The sequence below is a fragment of the Colletotrichum godetiae genome (genome assembly GCF_030913485.1).
Source record: "Colletotrichum godetiae strain CBS 193.32 chromosome Unknown BDP55scaffold_19, whole genome shotgun sequence".
In the NCBI taxonomy this organism is placed as follows: Eukaryota; Fungi; Ascomycota; class Sordariomycetes; order Glomerellales; family Glomerellaceae; genus Colletotrichum; species Colletotrichum godetiae.
The window spans coordinates 57074-74764 of NW_026851267.1; the positions used below are offsets into that span (position 1 = coordinate 57074).

General features: G+C 52.9%; 6 protein-coding genes and 1 non-coding gene across 7 annotated transcripts; 2 read left to right on the plus strand and 5 right to left on the minus strand.

The window, feature by feature from the left end:
- Positions 1–65: 65 nt before the first annotated feature.
- Positions 66–1441, minus strand: BDP55DRAFT_551735 (brix domain-containing protein; the record flags this gene model as incomplete). Its single annotated transcript, XM_060569137.1, has 2 exons — positions 66–962; positions 1013–1441. 2 exons carry the CDS (start codon positions 1439–1441, stop codon positions 66–68), a joined length of 1326 nt encoding a protein of 441 aa, XP_060429882.1.
- A 380-nt stretch (positions 1442–1821) lies between these two features.
- Positions 1822–3619, plus strand: BDP55DRAFT_551575 (DEAD/DEAH box helicase; the record flags this gene model as incomplete). Its single annotated transcript, XM_060569123.1, has 6 exons — positions 1822–2034; positions 2095–2238; positions 2334–2498; positions 2558–3124; positions 3183–3262; positions 3313–3619. 6 exons carry the CDS (start codon positions 1822–1824, stop codon positions 3617–3619), a joined length of 1476 nt encoding a protein of 491 aa, XP_060429883.1.
- A 476-nt stretch (positions 3620–4095) lies between these two features.
- Positions 4096–6646, minus strand: BDP55DRAFT_631586 (kinesin motor domain-containing protein; the record flags this gene model as incomplete). The annotated part of the gene is made up of 3 exons (XM_060572300.1): positions 4096–5088; positions 5147–6244; positions 6305–6646. The coding sequence occupies 3 exons, from the start codon at positions 6644–6646 to the stop codon at positions 4096–4098; spliced, it is 2433 nt and encodes an 810-aa protein (XP_060429884.1).
- Positions 6647–10031: 3385 nt separating this feature from the next.
- BDP55DRAFT_631587 (uncharacterized protein) lies at positions 10032–11857 on the plus strand (the record flags this gene model as incomplete). The annotated part of the gene is made up of 2 exons (XM_060572301.1): positions 10032–10839; positions 10902–11857. 2 exons carry the CDS (start codon positions 10032–10034, stop codon positions 11855–11857), a joined length of 1764 nt encoding a protein of 587 aa, XP_060429885.1.
- A 632-nt stretch (positions 11858–12489) lies between these two features.
- Positions 12490–12996, minus strand: BDP55DRAFT_728247 (hydrophobic surface binding protein A-domain-containing protein; the record flags this gene model as incomplete). The annotated part of the gene is made up of 1 exon (XM_060579410.1): positions 12490–12996. One exon carries the CDS (start codon positions 12994–12996, stop codon positions 12490–12492), a length of 507 nt encoding a protein of 168 aa, XP_060429886.1.
- Positions 12997–14710: 1714 nt separating this feature from the next.
- Positions 14711–14782, minus strand: BDP55DRAFT_t165. The gene has a single exon. It is a non-coding gene; the product is annotated as a tRNA-Arg (tRNA).
- Positions 14783–15489: 707 nt separating this feature from the next.
- Positions 15490–17691, minus strand: BDP55DRAFT_631589 (Brf1-like TBP-binding domain-containing protein; the record flags this gene model as incomplete). Its single annotated transcript, XM_060572302.1, has 1 exon — positions 15490–17691. One exon carries the CDS (start codon positions 17689–17691, stop codon positions 15490–15492), a length of 2202 nt encoding a protein of 733 aa, XP_060429887.1.

Consider the following 17691-nt stretch of genomic DNA (forward strand, 5'->3'; position numbering starts at 1 on the left):
GATCAGAAATGTTCCTCTTGGGTATTATTTTAATGAGGGCCAAGAGACTGCGCGCATCGCAGTTTTCAGCCTTTGGTAATCTCGTCTTCTTCGTCCTCCCACTCGCCCGCATCCTCCATGGCCTCATTGACCTGGTATTCGGCATCGCCAGCAAGACCATCGCTGTCAAATTCATCGTCATAGTCCATGCCCACGTCACTGTCATCAGCTTCCTTGCCCTTCCCGGCATTGGCTTTCCGCTTCTTGTCGACGTTCTCTTTTTGTTGCTTTTTCCTGGCCTCCTTCTCCTTTTGCCTCTGCTCCCAGCGCTTCTCCAACTCTTTTACCTCCTCCTTGGACTTATGGACATACTCGTGCCACATGACTTTTCCAGAGCACAAGCCTTCCTCGACCTTGGTCAGACGCAGGCGCATACGAGGTCCCAGCTCGACAAGCTTGACGGCGCGCTTTTCGACGGCATCATCCTCATCGGCCATGTCGTCGTCGACCGGGGCAGCGCTCTTCCTGATCTTCTGAGCCTTCTGTTCCTTGACCTCAACCTCGGCGTCACTGTCGAGCTCACTTCCACTGGTGGCATCTGTGAGATATCCATCACCGTTTTCTCCGCCCTGAAGAAAATCGGCGATATCTTCCAACTTTCCTAGGTTCGGCACACCCCCCTTTCCGTTTGTCTTTGATGCCAACAGCTTCTCTGCCTTTTCGAGTCTTCGGAGCGGCCTTGAAATTCCTGTTGAACGTGTGGTAATGGCGTAGTGTCGCATATTGATGATGAAAGATCCCTCGTTCTCCGGGTCCTTTTCGCGGTTAAGCAGTAATGTGCGCTTGATCTTGTTCAGGGGCGTCGCGTTCGGGTTCAGCGGAGGGAAAACACTGGACCACACAGAGGTCACCAGGGTTTCGAGGTGTTTGGGCACCTTGGATGTTGCGTCGGCGTCTGGGGTGTGGAAGTTGTTCATGACGAGCTAGAATTGGTTAGCAGGGACCCAAGCGAGGAGAGCGATTGATCTCGTACCAATGGCGGAGCAATCTGCTCCTTTCCGCTACCCTTGGGGCGTCTCTGGGACTTCTGTACGTCCTTGCAAAGAGAGTATTTCTCGACTCGGAAGTTCAGTGTAGGGCCTCGAGGTGTGAGGGCTACGCGCAAGTTGGTGTTACCGCTCTCTGATCGTGAGAAGAGCATCAGGTGAGTGACGCCGAGGGGGCCAGTCATGACAACGTAATCCTTCAATCGGTTTGCTCTTCTCTCCTTCATTCGACTGGCAGTACCTGGCTCCATGACCTTTCGGAAATCGGCAGCAAGCTGGCTCACGCTGGAGCCAACCTCACCCGCGCCGATGCGGATGACCATGCTCTTGGGGTCCTTTGCGCCGCTGTTCTCGCCGACGGTGGCCGGGGTGCTGGCACCGACGTGCGTCCTCTTCTTGACTCTTTTGCGCGCCATCTTTTGCAAGGTTCGGGGTGGTGATTGACTTGGGGGTTTGGAAAATCTTGACGTTGGAAAGTTGTCGAGGAACCAGATTCCGCAATTATAAAAGGTATCTGGGCCTGGGACGAGACTTGGATGCTTTGGTCGCTCGCAGGAAATTTTTTGGCGGGGCCGGGTCGATAAGAGCCAAAAACAGCCTTCACGTGCTGATAACATCCAGGTCCCCACTAAAAACTTTCCCGGAGCGTGGGATGTCATCCATCGGCTCGCGCCAAACTTTTTGCATCGAGTTCTCGGTAATCGCTTTTTTCCCTCTTTGCGCCAAATCGCACAGCGAGCTGTTCACGACGAAAATGCCTTCCTCGACGACGAAAAAGTCGTCATCGAAGGTCAATATGCCTTCCTCGAAGCGACAAAAGGTCGCGCAAAAGGGTCCATCTTCCAAAGTGTCTCGCAGAGTCGAGGTGGAAGCTTCTCCGCCCCCAGCCGCCGAATCTGAATCCGAAGACGAAGACGATGTCGTACCCGATGCTGATTCTGACGTCGAGATCAATGCCGATGTCACTGCTGAGTCCACGGAGGAAGTGACCAAGACCTTCAAGGAGCTTGTAAATTGCACCCGAGACCCCTCCTTTTGGCCGTGACAGTCTCTAATATCGATGCTCTAGGGTGTCGTTGAGTCCCTTTGCGAAGCCTGCGAATCTCTCGGATACAAGAAGCCCACGCCTATCCAGGCTCAGTCGATCCCCCACGCCCTTGCGAATCGCGATATCATTGGTCTGGCCGAGACAGGTTCAGGAAAGACGGCGGCTGTCAGTTCACCATTTCTTTGCATCTGTTTACTTCGAGCCCACTGCCACTGCTGGACGGAATGCAAGGCTATACAACCGCTAACCCATACCCACAGTTCGCACTCCCCGTTATTCAGGCGCTCTTGGAGAAACCTCAACCCTTCTTCGGACTTGTTCTTGCACCAACAAGAGAGTTAGCAGCGCAGATTGGTGCACAGTTCGAGGCACTTGGTAGTCTGATCAACTTGCGATGCGCCGTGATTGTTGGCGGTCTCGACTTCGTTGAGTCAACCCCTGGAGGCTTTGCTATCTATTGTAATGCTAACAGCTAGGACAATAGGTTTCTCAAGCCATTGCTCTGGGCAAACGCCCCCATATCCTCGTTGCCACCCCTGGGCGTCTAGTTGACCACCTCGAGAAGACCAAGGGCTTCTCCTTGCGTTCGCTGAAGTACCTCGTGATGGACGAAGCCGATAGACTTCTCGACATGGATTTCGGCCCAGCCATCACCTCCCTCCTCAAGTTCCTCCCGCGTGAACGCCGAACATTCCTCTTTTCTGCTACGATGAGCACAAAGATTGAGAGCCTGTCCCGGGCCAGTTTGAGAGACCCGGTCCGCGTCAGCATCAGCTCCAACAAATACCAGACAGTCAAGGGATTGATCCAGCACTACTGCTTTGTTCCCCATACACAGAAGGATACCTATTTGATTTATCTCGGTAACGAGTTCGCCGGCAAGCGCATCATCATTTTCGCCCGCACTGTTGCGGAGGTACAACGGTTGTCGATTTTGCTGCGCGCATTGGGATTCTCCGCCATTCCTCTGCACGGCCAGCTCAACCAGACTGCCCGTCTTGGTGCACTTTCCCGGTTCCGTGAAGGAACTCGCCAAATCCTTGTAGCTACGGTAAGTCCATGACACATGCCACGCCAATCTGTTGGCACGGCAAACTAATTATCATCAGGACGTCGCCGCGAGAGGTCTCGATATTCCGCTCGTTGACGTTGTCATAAATCACGACTTGCCGCAGGACAGCAAGACTATGTGCGTCATCTACCTCTCAGCACAGAATGTGCGGTTGCTAATCGTATCAGGATCCATCGAATCGGTCGTACCGCCCGTGCCGGAAAGTCAGGAATTGCCATCAGTCTCGTCACGCAATACGACCTCGAAATCTACCTGCGAATCGAGGCCGCCCTCGGCAAGAAGCTGACCGAGTACCCCACGCAGAAGGATGAGGTCATGGTGTTCCAGAACCGCGTTGAAGAGGCGCAAAGACACGCCAGAATGGAGATGAAGAATTTGATGGAGAATCAGGGCAAGAAGGGCTCAACTCTGAGGGGTGGTAAGAATGGTAAGGGCAAGAGGCGTCACGACGACATGGACGCTGAGGAGGGCTAAGTTAATACCATCTGTCGTTTTTTGGAGTTTCCGGTGTTTCCGGTGTTTCTCATGTCGTGAGACGGCTCTAATTGCTGTTGAAGATCGAACAAGATCAGTCGTAGCAAAATGATGCAGGTACTTGTTTCGGATTTGATCAAAAAGGGGCTGTTTAGGTGAAAGGGGGTTAAAAGTGATTTCCTATCAGCAGGGTCACACATCATATAGTCTCTGCTAGTGGCAGCAGGCGCAGGGTGGACGTACGTCGCGAAGAGGACGGCTGATCAGTACTTTTGAGAATAAGTGAATCAAATACTTAGTGTAGTAAGGCAGTCGTCCATCCTTCAGACTCGTTGCAACATTAAACCCCTATTCCGAAAACACCGTATAAATCCCGACAGAAAACGAATGAATGGTCCAACAATGGGTATATGCCGAAAAACAAGCGCAACTGCTAGCGCAGACAACTCCCCAGAGACTTTGTACAAAACTGTCAATCAGAAATCATCGTCGGCAACCGTCTCCCATCGCTTCGTCGCGAGCTTTCGCATCTTCTTGGGGCTCCCTGAGCTGCCGCCTGTACTTTCGTTGCTAACGCGTAGTTGCTCCATCTTTCGGCCCAGGTTGCTCACACCAGTAGCGCCGCCTTTCCGGCCACCAAAGTCTTCGCGTTCCTGGAGCGGCTTCCGTTTGCTTGGGCTTCTTTGCGCAAGCTCACGCTTTAGGATCTCGTTCTCGCGTCGAAGTCTTTCGTTCTCGTCTTCGAGGTCCTCGACGAGCAAGTTTTCTTTGTCCTCGCTGGCCTCGTCGTCGATCGTTAGGCCAAGCCCCTTTTCAAAAAGCTCCATCTTGCGATCCCAATGCTCCTCGCCCTTTTCTTGCTCCGCAGCAAGAGTTGCTTTCCAGCGGGCCAGCTCCAACTCGAAGCGAGCGTCGAACTCGGCCATGCAATCCTCGCGAACTGTCTGCTCCAGCTCCAGCAGCCTGTCTTCCATGCTGAGCAGATGTGCTTCGGCGGTTACTCTCGTCTCGCGTTCGTTATCCAGCTCGACATGAAGATTGGTAATCTCCTCCTGCATACGAGCAATTTCCAGCGCGGCGTGCTCCATGAGAACTCTGTCTCCATTATCGGAATTTGGAGAAAAGTTGCGATGGCCAGATGATCCATGGCCAAAGTATCCTCGGCGCTGTGGAGGAAGGTCGGGGGATCTCATTCCTGACGACGGATGCGCTGATGTAGGTGTGTCGGCCAGAATGGTCGATGTAATGCTGGGAATACGAGGGATCGTTACTTCCCTCGCAAGGGCACTGTATCTGAGGATTTGCGATGTCGCGTTCGCGTCGCCATGTGCATCGGCTGTGACAATCATGATGCCTCGCTGGGCATTCCGACGTGGCACAACACCCGCAGATGACGAAGATGATGCCGAGAAGGAGTTAGAGAACAGAAGCTCCGTCATCTTGCATTGTCGGAATGGCATGACAGTAGGCTATGTCGTTTCGTGTTAGAGATATCCCGTTTGATGGTTTGCATGCGACTTGACGTACCTTGCTGCTATTGCCCATGCCGCTCTGCGCTTGAAGACACTGGCCGAGATACATCAGACTCTCATTGATCTTTCCGGCTTCCGCAAGAGTTGCGCCTTGTGTCTTGGCATCTCGGGCACGCTCGCTGCCAGCCAAGTCGACAATAGTCAGAGTGTTGCCAGCCCAAGATCGATAGCGTCCTGCTCTGGATCTTTTCTTCACCTCAACGCAAAAGAATCCGTGGCTGCGGGAAGAAACACTATTGCTGCCAGTTCCGGCAACCTGACGCTCATGCAAACCCGCTTCCAAGACCATGATGGCTTCTCGCATGTTAGTGCACGCAATCTTCTTCAGTCCAGCTACAACCTTTCTGTCGGAAGACTGCTCGGTTGATTTGAAGAGCAGTGGCCGGCGCCGGTACTCTTTCGTGGCGTTGGACTTGATAGGTGGGGTTAGAAGATCGTAAATCTTGTCGTTGTATACCTCGTACATGGACAGAACAACGGCATAATCGCAATCGGGATCCGAAGATACGTTGATGGAGCTGATATCTGGAGCTGAGGGAAGGGCCGAGGGTCGTTGGAGAGCTCGTCGGGGGGTAGGAGGAGGACAGTGTTCGCCCTTTACTAATTGTTCAGCTGTGTTCTTTACTTTGGACGCTGTAGTTACAGCCATGAAGTGCTTTTCAGTGACGTCTTCGTGAATATGAAAATCTTCCCGCACTGGCGTGGAAAAGCCATCGCGAGGCTTGCGCCGCGAATGATCTGGTGTCGACGGCACAAGGCGCATGCTCGTCAACTCGACCGGCGGCTGCGTTCGCTTTTGCATTTGGTTGTGTACAAAAGACTGGAGGGGAAATTCGACGGAATGAACAGGGGGTCTTACAAGCATCGGAGTTCCCGCTCTTGAGCCTCCTCCGCGGGAGGAGCCGAAGTCTGCAAAGACAGTCTCGAGGAAACACGGTGCCGATATGATGGTAGCATCCGAGGCATCTGAGGATTGGAGAGAGCTCTCTAATGTCGGTGAATCGTACATGTTGGAGCCAATTGATCTGAAAACGACGTCGAGCGCGAGCTGTGTCATGCCGCGTGTTGAGCGCGAGCCAAGAATGGTATGTGACTACATAAATTGTTAGTAAAAGTAGATGAAGATGGAGCAAGGAATCAAGCTCAAGTTTACTTTTCCAGACCCAGTGACTCCCAGGGTGGCAATCAAAGCATCAGTGCCATGTCCACCATGAGGGGCCAAGACACCCTCGACAAGAGAGGCGACTCCTGTGCAATGGAAGACATCGAGCTGGGAGGCCTCTTCCTCGAAGACTCTGGTGAAAGCAAACTTCTCTGTTGAGCGTTTGCGGTCATTGGGAGGGTTTAGTGTGATATGGGTCGGATGTGAGCCCTCGCGGGACTCTTCGACATCGACGAATCTGTCGGAGGAAGCTGCGCCAGCTGGAGGCGGTCTCAGGCGCAAATATACCTGGAAGAGGTTTGCGGAAGACTTTTGTGGTAAAGAGGAATCCATTATGTGCTTTGTTGCTGAAGTTTCGCCGCCGATTACTTAAGAAAGTTGGCGATTTTTCTGCTTGGGGGCACGCGGTTGTCGTCTGATTGATGCTCGTCGTCGAGGTTGAACATCTTAAGCTGGGTCGTATGGGGCACGAATGATGCTGCTGGAACAAAGAGACACAATCCTTGTTTACTGCGATGACCGGGCAACGAGATAAGATAAGCGAGGCTGCTCCGGAAGATTAAGTAAGCCATGGAAAACAGAACATGCACTGATGCCCCTGTCAGGAATCTGATCTCACCCCCACCAACCTTTTTTTGGCACGGTGCTCCCCGCTGAGACACAGTCCTCGGTGGGTCTACTCCTCGGTACGTACCTCCTGGTAGGCGCCGGGTCCGACCGAAGGTTGGAGGGACCCCTTGAGCTGGGAATTCAAACTCCAGTCCAACTTCACGTCTCCTTTTGCTCACATGGCCACATACCAGCTTAGTCGGTATAGCGAAGCACCCTCTTTACAACTATCTGTTGTCAACATCGACACTACATTACGGTCCGACTTGTCAGACAATTTCTAGCCTTTGTTCCTGAATGTGGCAGCATCATCCCTCTTTCGTGGACTTTGAGTCAGACCATTACGATGTGTGTAGTCACCGCAGGGGCAATCATTAAGTGGTCAAGCCTAGGCACAAAACGGACCATATGTTCTTTCCCTGCAGCCTGCAGTTGTTGGTTGTGCTTGTACCGGCTTAAGAAGAGCTTTGCTAAAGCTCTTCTCCCCCTTTCACAGAGTTCCACACCGGCTATACATACATTCTCGCATATAATAGCCCCTCGATCAAAGTTTTACTGAGGCTCGTAGTCAAATGTTTGAGGGCTACACAGGCATCACCCGGCTCGTCAACCCCTCATTTCCCGTCAGTGAGTCATGAACGACAAGAAAGTCAGACAACGCGGACCAGTGCCGTCCAAGGCTGATCCTGATTCCTCCCGCATGACTGGTTGAAAATTTGAACTTGAGGCACTAGACCCTTTGGATGGATTGCGGTTGGATTGGGTTGCAAAGGTGACGAATAATTCACACTACGACCAGCACCGAACATCCGAGGAGCCTTGGCCCCACCTAGGCCGGAGCTCAATTCTCTTCTTTTTTTGTTCTTTTTTCCTATGGGTTACTCAGTCCCAATTCGCTGGTTCGTGCTTCTGAATCTAGACGACCACTCCGAAGGCTACGTACCATGGCTACTTAGCAATGGAAGATGTTATTTGGCTATTGGTCTTTCATCATGACTACAGAACACATACCGAAGACCTCGTTTCGTAGATGGGAGTCAGCAAGTGACTCAATAATTCTCGAACAGAGCAATCAAACACCAATGACTCTTTTGGAAGACAAGTTACGGTGTGCCCAAGTGACTGTTGGCATTGAGACCGGAGACGTAGACTGATGAGTTGGCCCCTCGATTGCCCCTCGGTGCTGCCCCTCGAACAGATGAGCTTGCGAACCGAGGCGAATCAGGAGACCGCCTACCTAATACGCATGCTAGATGCCGGATGCTTGTGCAGGCAAGCCGTGGGCCAGATCCCGAGCTAGTACTTTGTACGGATGTACTTCGTGGATTCTACAGATGTGGCCGACAGTGGGGTTATGTGAGAGGAATTTGGACTTGCAAAGAGACAGAATTCAGGAGTCAGGAGCTTGACTCTGTGGGGTCCGCAATGCACAATCTTGAGGCCGCAGCTGCGCCTCTCCCCATCTTTAGTGTATTAGCCTATGGGTTGCTTCCAGTTGACACCTGGACTTGCCGCTGTTCATGGATGAAGTGTCTACGCTGCATTGCGGTGTACAATGACCTCCCTCTTCTGTTCTGGTCAACATCTTCGATCAGCAAGACTACGACAAATGGCAACTTTAGATATTCAGAGTCCAACGTGTAAGAGGTGCTCTGCGGGTCATGAGGAAGGATCAGATATCGGACCTGCCACAATGGAGGAATGATCAGCTTGTCCCCTTGCCCCTCGATCTGGACCAGGCTGGCCCTGACGGGTGACGACAGATGGAGGGGTCAAAGTCGACTGGGTGTCTGGACGAAGAGCTTGGAACAGACAGGACAGTGAGGACAGTGAGGACAGTGAGGTGACAGTCGAGAGAGGGGCAGAAATCGTTTGATGAGGTCGACGGTGCTGCCACGGTTGCGTGCTGTGCTGTGCTGTGCTGTGCTGTGCTGTGCATGCCTGCCTGCCAGGTTCGGGGCGAAGAGGGGCACAGTTGACTTGCAGTTGCTAGCCTTTTTCCACACACCTCAGGGTCCCTTCCTCCACAGTTAACTGATTCTATCCACTGAATGACGCCGTATCTCCAGCGGATGCTCAGCGCCTGCAGGGCAATCATAGGAGCGCCAGGGGGGGACAGACCGCGAAAAGGCGGTGACGGCGTGCCGGATGCGGGTTAGTGCCGTCTCGCTACCCACTCTAAGCGAATCAGACAATGGAAGGCACAGCAGGGCCGCAGATTCCCACACCTTGAGACCCCACCAAAACGGGAGACTTGGAGAAGGAGGCACGGAGGAAAAACTTTGGGCGACAAACGGCAGGAGCACCAGCACTGAGCAGCAGTGTGAGCAGTACGTATCCCTACAGAGTAGCAGCCCACCAAAAAAAAAAAAAAAAAGTTCGATTGAATGCTCCACACTCAGGGACGGGGCGACTGGGGGAGCCATATTATTTTCGGAATCCCGGTGCCTCGTCCTCTTCCCTCTTTTTTTCCTCTTTCCCATCAAAACCATCAAAACCAATTTAACCCCACGAGACAACGAAGTCGCCCTACAACCTTCAAAAGGATACAGAAACAAAACACACACTTTGTCGAGAATCATGTCTGCCGCTTTCGCTGAGCTGTAAACGCCCACTGCGGAGGTGCCCCTGCGCAGGCACCTCTGCAGTCCAGCAGCCCATCGAGACATTCAATCCATCCTGTTTCCCGACGAAGTTTTACCCAGGCTTTCACTGTCCAGAGCCCTCATTGAGAGGACGACTCTGGCCCATTGACGGAAGTCTGCATCGCATTTTACCCGAATCGATCACCAAGCCCACTAATCACCGGGCTACGAGAAGCCTATCCGCTTGAAGAAAATATCTTCACCTCCACCTAATCCGACTTTCACGACCCCTCCCTACCTATTCTCACCACTCTATCCCCCTCTCTATTCGACCAGAGTACAGACACGACTATTCAGACACCATACACCTACGAACAGGCTCACCAAAAGAGAGAATTACATACAATAAACATCCATAAACTGTTGGGCATTCCCACGGCATTCGTTAGCGCCGATTATCCAGACAAACTCCCACCCCTCCGAGTACTACCATATTGGGTTTCAACCCCTGCCCAACCACCACCATGTCACGCAACGTTCGCAACAAGGCTTCCTCGGCCTCTCGGAAAGTCAAAGCCGCCAAGCGTCGCGACTCCATTACCTCTTCTTCATCCTTCGACCTGTCTGACGAAGGAGGATATTCTGCTGTCGAAGATATCAGCGATTCTTCTGACGATGACGAGGGAGATGTCGACGCGGCCGAGGAGGAGCATATACTCCACGAGGTGCTACCAGTCCCCAGCATCCCGATTCCTCCCCGGCCGCCCATTATCCAAGAAGAAGAGGATGATGACGATGACGACGACGAAGAAGAAGAAGAAGAGGAAGAGGATGAAGAGGAGGAACAGGAGCAAGAAGACGAAGATGACGGCGCAGCAGATATCGAGGACGCTGCCAGTTGGGATGGCATCATGTCAGAAGTTGATGAAAGTGCTGCTTCTGATCACCACCACCGTCCTGTGGAGCGCCACGTGCGCTTTGATGTCCCCTCGAGTGATTCCGACTCCACCGATACGGAGGATGATCATGCCGATTTCTTTCCCGACATCTTTGTCGACCAAAGCTCTCTCGATCCGGCCTTCCGTCGCGAGATTGAGAAGGATGATGAGAACGATGAGTCTGAAAACTCAAATTCTTTCTGGGACTACCATGGTGATTATCATGGAGCCTATGGGTATGCTCCTGACGCAGACTCAGATGTTGAAGCTGTTGTTCAGGAACTCGGCGATGATGACACGCCGATTGCTACTCCCATGACCACCGGCGAAGTCTCTGAGATGCCCACTCCGGTCGCAGCCCTTGAGGAAACCCAAGAGCTAGACGGCTATGAGAGTGAGTTTGCGCTTTTGTGACGAGAAACATGAGAATATGTGATTGCTAACTTGCCCAATTAGCTGATGGTGATACCACTGAAGAAGATGAGCCGGAGCCAGTTGTTCGCCGCAAGATTAAGCGCCCCGAACCCTCCGCGGATCAGTGGGATGATTCCGACACGGATCACCCGGTCAAGGGCCATCGTGGACAGCCGCGTGTTGGCCGTTTCAACCTCGATAACTCTGAGCGGAAGCCCATTGCTGTCGTTAACCCCATCTCACGAAAGATGATGATCTTCACTCCCCATCGTCGCCGTCAACTTGACCTGTCACCTGAACAGTTCAATTTCCAATATCTGGCCCCTATTGATGAGAACCAAGCCTCTCCCATGATGAGCAGCTCTGCACAGATTATGATGAGTGCAATGTTCTCATCCAACACCTTTGGTGACTACCTCAACACCCAGGCCATGGGACCTACTGAGGCCTTCTTCCCCTTCCAGTCCGAACCCAACACTGCCGATGAGAGCTCGGATGTCGGGTTCGACGAGGAGGAGGATGACGAGGTTGAGAAATCTCTCAACATCAGCGACTTCATCGAGTTTGATGAGGGCCGATCCTCTGCCGATGAAGACGAGGATAACCAGTGGGACGCCGATCCCCTGAACTCTACCCCTGCTCGCCCACGCACCGCTTCAAGCGATATCGACCTTCACTCCCACATCAACGCCAACAACGTGGGAGCATTCCGTCGCGACCAGATCAATCAACGCCTCATTCTGAGCGACAAGGCCACGCAAGACTCCCTCGCCCTTAGCAGTCCTTATAACTACACTGCCCTGCGTGGTCTCAAGTCAGATCGCTTCGAAACCGCCGCCGTTCCCCTGACACCCCTCCGACGATCCAAGAAGCAGATGCGTGACTCGGCACGCAGTCCTCTAGAGTCCATGTCGCAAAAGCGCAAGGCATCCAGTGAGATGCCCATCGGCCACAAGCGCCATCGCAGCATCTCGGACGTCAACTTGCTACACATCTAGCCGATGGTGTAACATTTGAACTATCCGGCATATTTACGCGACAAAAAACGGTTGAGGATGGCGTGGCATGATGTCCTCATGTCATCCCTGGCCTCATACACTTTGGCTATCGTTGCCCTTTCTGTTTTCCTATGTTACACATTTTTTACACTGCCTGTCGAATCGACGGGAATGACGGTAGACAAAAGCGCAAAAGTTGTAGACACTCGGTGAAAGCAAGTGTCTGAAAAGCGAAGAACGTCAGCCCTTTATAACCGACCAATTCTCATTGGTGGGAAGAATTTCCCTGTCACGGTCTGAGGCATCTGACAGCAACCTGTTTCCTAGTTTCGTATCAATGAAAATCATGATATCCTACCTTGTATGCTACTACTACGTGTTTGTCTTGCATTGCGCATCCAATTGTGTGATGACGTATAGATCCAGGCTTGGAACTGTGACGATGTGCGAGATAGACTCGATATTTTGGCTTGTTCTGTCTGAAGAGGAATCAGAAGACACCAAGTATGTACAGGAAGAGTTTCATTGTTTAGTCCCATCAAGTCCGCCCCAACCCAGCAATGTTCGTTCCTCGTTATAGATAACCGTCCCATCCCAGAATCGTTCCTACCTCAGCCAACTCATCCATTGACTTAGCTGTAGGTGGCAATGGCATTGTTGAACGACGTCTCAATCCCAGCAACCAGCGTCTTGGCCGCGGCCTGCAGCGCCTCGGGGACCTTCTCAACGACAGCCGCGCTGAACTTGTCCGTCGCGCTCTTCTCCGACTTGAGGTTGAGCAGGATGACGGGGCTCAGCAGGAGCCTGTCAAACTTGGGCTTGGCGTCGACGACAGCAGTGAGCGTGGTCTGCACGCCGCCCGCGAGCTTCTGCGTCGACTGCGCGACCCCGATGGCTTCGAGGGCGCTGAGCGGCTCCGAGTCCTCGGCGACCTTTGTGGCCTCGTTGATCTTGATGAGGAGCTTCGTGGAGTCGATGATGATGGGGAGCGTGCCGAAAAGGCCGCCGTCCCAGGACGACACGGTGTCGCCCAGCTCCGTGTTCTGGGCCGCGATCTCGTCCATGGCGGCCACGATGGCGGCGCCGTCGGCGAGGACTGAGGTGGCGAAGAGGCCGAGGAGGGAGAACTTGAGAAGCATGGTGTCTGCTGTTAAGGTCTCTGTGGACTGATACGAACGAGAGCTAGGCTTGAATAAAGAGGTATGGATCTGAGTCTGAATCTGAGGCTGCTGATTGACCGAGACACTATCATGAGCATCGCGGCCTCAATCAGCTCTTTATACTCACGTCTTGCACGATTTCAGAACATCATCACTGACATCGTCACATTGACTACATTTTTAGCTTACATGTTGGCTCCTGTTCCTCTACCTATCACACCTATCCAACATCAAGCGACCTTCCATCAATGTCATGTTCCCCCGCAAACACCATCGCTCAAGGACACTCAATTACCACATCAAGACCTAGGCGACGTGGTATCGCGCCGTCACAATCCTGGAAACCAGAAAGCTTCACATGTCCCCTCGGCCGAGAACCCCCGTCACCCCAACTCCCCTCCAAAAACAAACACTTGTGCCGTCCCATCATGAACACATGCTCAGCCAGCAGTTCACGACACCTCCAAGCCGAGGAGCGCAGGGATCTTACCCCAGATTCCGGCCTTCCTCCCCCCTGAACACCCCCGCTGATCTGCCCTTCTTCCCCTCATGCAAGCCTTGCAAGGTGCCTGCCGATGTGACTTGCCCAACACGAGAGCAGGTGCGCAAACGCCCGCCATTGGACGGCGTAAGAACAGTCCGGCTCCGGCATGAGCGAACTGTGCCTTTATTTTCTCCCCCGCGTATGCGCGCCGCGACTCGGGGCTGGCTGGATGGCTGAGAGGGCGGCCGGATGTCATGGTTGGTGCGAGACGGCGGCCTTTTAGCCGTTTTGGACCTGAGCCAATAGTTCCTCCGAGCTTTTCTTCGTCTAATGAGGCGGTTGACATTGGAGGATGCGATGGCAGCTCTATTATTTTTCAGTGTTCTGACGAAATGCGTTGAGCAATGGAGGGTCCAGTGGCCGGAAGCAGCAGCTTACACTACTCTATTACTCAATTGATACAGTCTGAAGACAACATCCACTGAGCTGGATTGGCATTCACTTCACCATTCTCTGGATCGTTTTGTGAACGTGAAGGTCTTTGTCTGCGATACAACTGTATTCACCCTTGTGGACATCCCTCATTCAAGTCGGATAATCAAGTCATGCCAGATTCGCCCACGCAGGTTCGATGGTTTCGTGCCTCAGCTATCAATCAATGTTAAGCCTCGAGGACCGAAGACGGAAGAGATCACTGAGCATGCACTTAATGAAAGTGGCATTGGTAGTGGCCATGACTTTGCTATTACGAGGACTATCTGAAGGGGACGTCATTGAGCTGTCAGTCAAACTTAATGAAGATGAATTGAGGTAGCTTCTGTCTACTCCATACACATGCCCCAATCTTTTGGTAGGTATTGTCTGGCGAAAGATACACACCAGATGAAGTCACGAAAGAAGTTCGGTACCTATTCTCGGTACCCACTCCCAAAAAAAAAAAAAAAAAAAAAAAAAAAAAAAAGCACATGAACTGCAATCTCCGTCGTCTTGTTTCCATTTCTCAAAGCCCATTCATTATATGCAATTACTCTCCATCTCCCCCGCAAAACCTATCGAGTTAGGATGCAGTCTTATTTGCTTCCTGTTGCACTTCACGCCACAAGGCCCACACACTAACACGCAGCCCGACTCTATGAGTCTCACAAAAAGTTATCACCAATCGATTTCTGGAACAAGTTGTACATTTCCCCTTGGAATCAAAAATCGAACCGACCGAGCTGGGACTCGAACCCAGAACCTTTGCCACCGGAAAGCAACGCGCTGCCATTGCGCCACCCGGCCGTATCCTTTGTTTTCCGATAAAAGCCGAGGTCGCGAGAGTACTCAAGAAGGTCTGGTGATATGAAGGGAAGCTTGCTTCGGGTCTCCCGGTGACTCTGCGCGCACGAACAGCCATTGATGCTTTAGCGATAGTTTCTGCTGCCTCGGTGAGGTTGAAGTTTAGAGGAAGTAGGGATGAGGAGGGATGGCGGATGCGCAAAGGTTGTTTCGAAGTGTCCGGCCGGAGCAGGGTGGGTCTTGAAGGGCGGCCCTATGTCTAAGACAGTGCCGAAATTTGATGACAGCCGGCTAGGCAGGTGAAGGAAACTGGGTGTGCGTACGAACGCAATTTTCAAGCTTGAATATCGTTGGAATGGCGGCTTGTACATTTTACAGCCAAATAGATGCTAGGTATGGTTCGAATTAATGGGCATTGTTGCGGCCGGCAGCCGTAAGTGCAGAAGTGGGGTATGTTCCAATCCATCACGGCTAACGGTGAAAGAAATGAATTATTCAACGCACGACAGCCGGGTCGACAAGTCCTGTCAAAAGTTTATGCAGATTTCTGTTCTGGTCTAAGATGCTCTATCCTTTAGACGCACGCGCATTTCATGGGCGCAGCCGGAGCCTCGACATATTCGAGACTATTGGGGTATCTAATACAAGCACGCCATCCTCCACGATTCACCCGATCCCCAAGAGACATGACCTGGCGCGACTGGGTATGCTCACTCATCGTCGTCATTGAGACCAAAATCATCGTCGTCGTCGTCGTCTTCGCCCATCCCCTGTTCGTCCTCGTCGTACATGTGGGATTCGTCGCCCATGTCATCGTAGTCGTCTCCACCGCCGTACTCGTCGTCTTGGTGCTCATTGCCCTCGCCACCTTCGATGGGCTCGATTTCTTCTTCCTCGTCATAATGATCGTCCACCACACTAGGCGCCTTGCTCGTAGGACGACTCGCGGCTTCACTCTCAGGTCGCGAGCCAGGGTCACCTTGGCCGGCGACATCAAACATCTGTCGGATAGCTTCGTAGTTGATGCGCTTCGAGAAGCCACGCTCCTTCATGACATTCACAGCGGCCTCGCCTGGTGTGCTGGCAGGGGTGGTCTGGCCTTCGCCAATACGTGGGCGCTTCTTCCTCTTGCGGTCCTTCTTCGGCTTCTTCTCCTCCAGCTTCTTGCGGAAGAGACGCTCCTGTGATGCGCGCAGCCAGTCTTTATTCTCGTTGACCCAAAGAAGTTCCTTGATCTTGATCTCATCGGGAGTCAACATGCAATTCGCCACTTCGGGATCATCTGCGAACTCGTCTTCGCCAACCTCGGGCGCCATCGAGACAGCCTTGTCTGGTTGCTGCTGGAGGGCCCAAATCGAGTGGATGCGAGCTCGCTGCTCGGCATTGCTGAATGCTTTTGCGTGCTCGTAGGTCTCGGGATCGTTCATGATTTCCGAAATCTGATCTTCCATCTCAGCTTCATCCTCCTCCCACTCGTCGTTGATTGGCAACGAGGGCTTCGGTTGCCGCGTCTTCTCGCTGCCGGCATCCGTCTGTGATGACTCTTCATTTTCCTTTTCCGCGTCGCCAAATTCTTGAGCAAGGCCCTCAAGATGTTGGTTGCTGTTAGCATCTCTTAGGGCCGGCTCGTTGACGGCGATTTTCGATGGTAGAGGGGGGATAATGTAACCATCCTTGTCTCGACGATACTCAATGGTCGGGGCTGCAGATAAGTCAGGCGGCGGAAGAGAGGGCGCAGGTGTCGTCCTGTTGTTACCACCGTCATCTGTGACGGTGCGCTTCCGCTTCTTGCCAAGCTCTTCCTGCTGCGCTTGCCACGCCTCAGTGTTCCTGTAGAAAGATGGGGGGTCGTGGGAGCTGGAGCTAAAATCTTGAGACAAGAAGTCCTCCACCGTCATTTTACTTGTTTCCGTCACATTGAACTCCTCGAGACGTTCCTGTATGGTATGATTCGTGACCTTGACAATGTACACAACTTCACGAACGGTTCGCCGAAAGTTGTGCATCCGGGCAGCCATCAAAAGACATGCTCCGCAGATACCGGACGGACGACGGCCCATGACAATCCAATCCTGTTTCATGCGACGAACAAGGCGTACAGCATCCTCGGCGACACGGTTGGTCATATGCTTGAACTCAAGCTTGGAGGCGAATCGGTAGATGATATCTTCAGGGAAGACTGGGGACTCTCCGCTCGGGAAGAGGCAAAGGGTTCTGGTCAACGCCTTGAAGGTTCGTCCAAGTACGAAGACGTTCACCTGAATAATGTCGCCAATGTCGATGAGCATGACGCGACACGGCCTTTCCATCCTGCATGCAGCGTAGAGGCAGACAGCTGCGACAGTAATGATCTTTCGGCCCTGCGTGAAACCTGACTGGGAGGCGAGCTTGAAACACTGAACAGCGGTGTTGACGGTATTGTCGCTAAGATTGAGACGCTGAGCGTAACCCTGCATCAGGGCGCGAGCCTCACGGATGGTCTTCTCTCTGTCGTCGGAGCCTCCAACGCGGCGGAAGGCCGGGCCCATGGTCCTCACGCCAGCTTGGTCGGCGGCGATATAGCTTCCCTGTACCATGGCAGCACCGGAAGACGTCTCGCCAAACTGCACTTCGGCCACAATATTGCTGTCATCGGCGACACGACCGCAGGTTTGACAGATGCCATCGACAACATTGGGCTTGACGCAGGCCTTATTCGGACATTGTGGACGGTTTGAGATGGCGACAGTGGGGGCTCTCACGCGGTTCTGTTGTGCCTGGGCAGCAGCGCTGGCGGCGGCAGCGGCGGCGTTGTTGGCTTGCTGACGTTCGGCTTGCTCGCGGATGGCTCGAATGCGGTTCGGTGGTTGGAAAGGCTTCGATTTGGTACCCGGCTTTTGTGACTTCTTCGTGGGCGTCAGGAAAGAAGACAT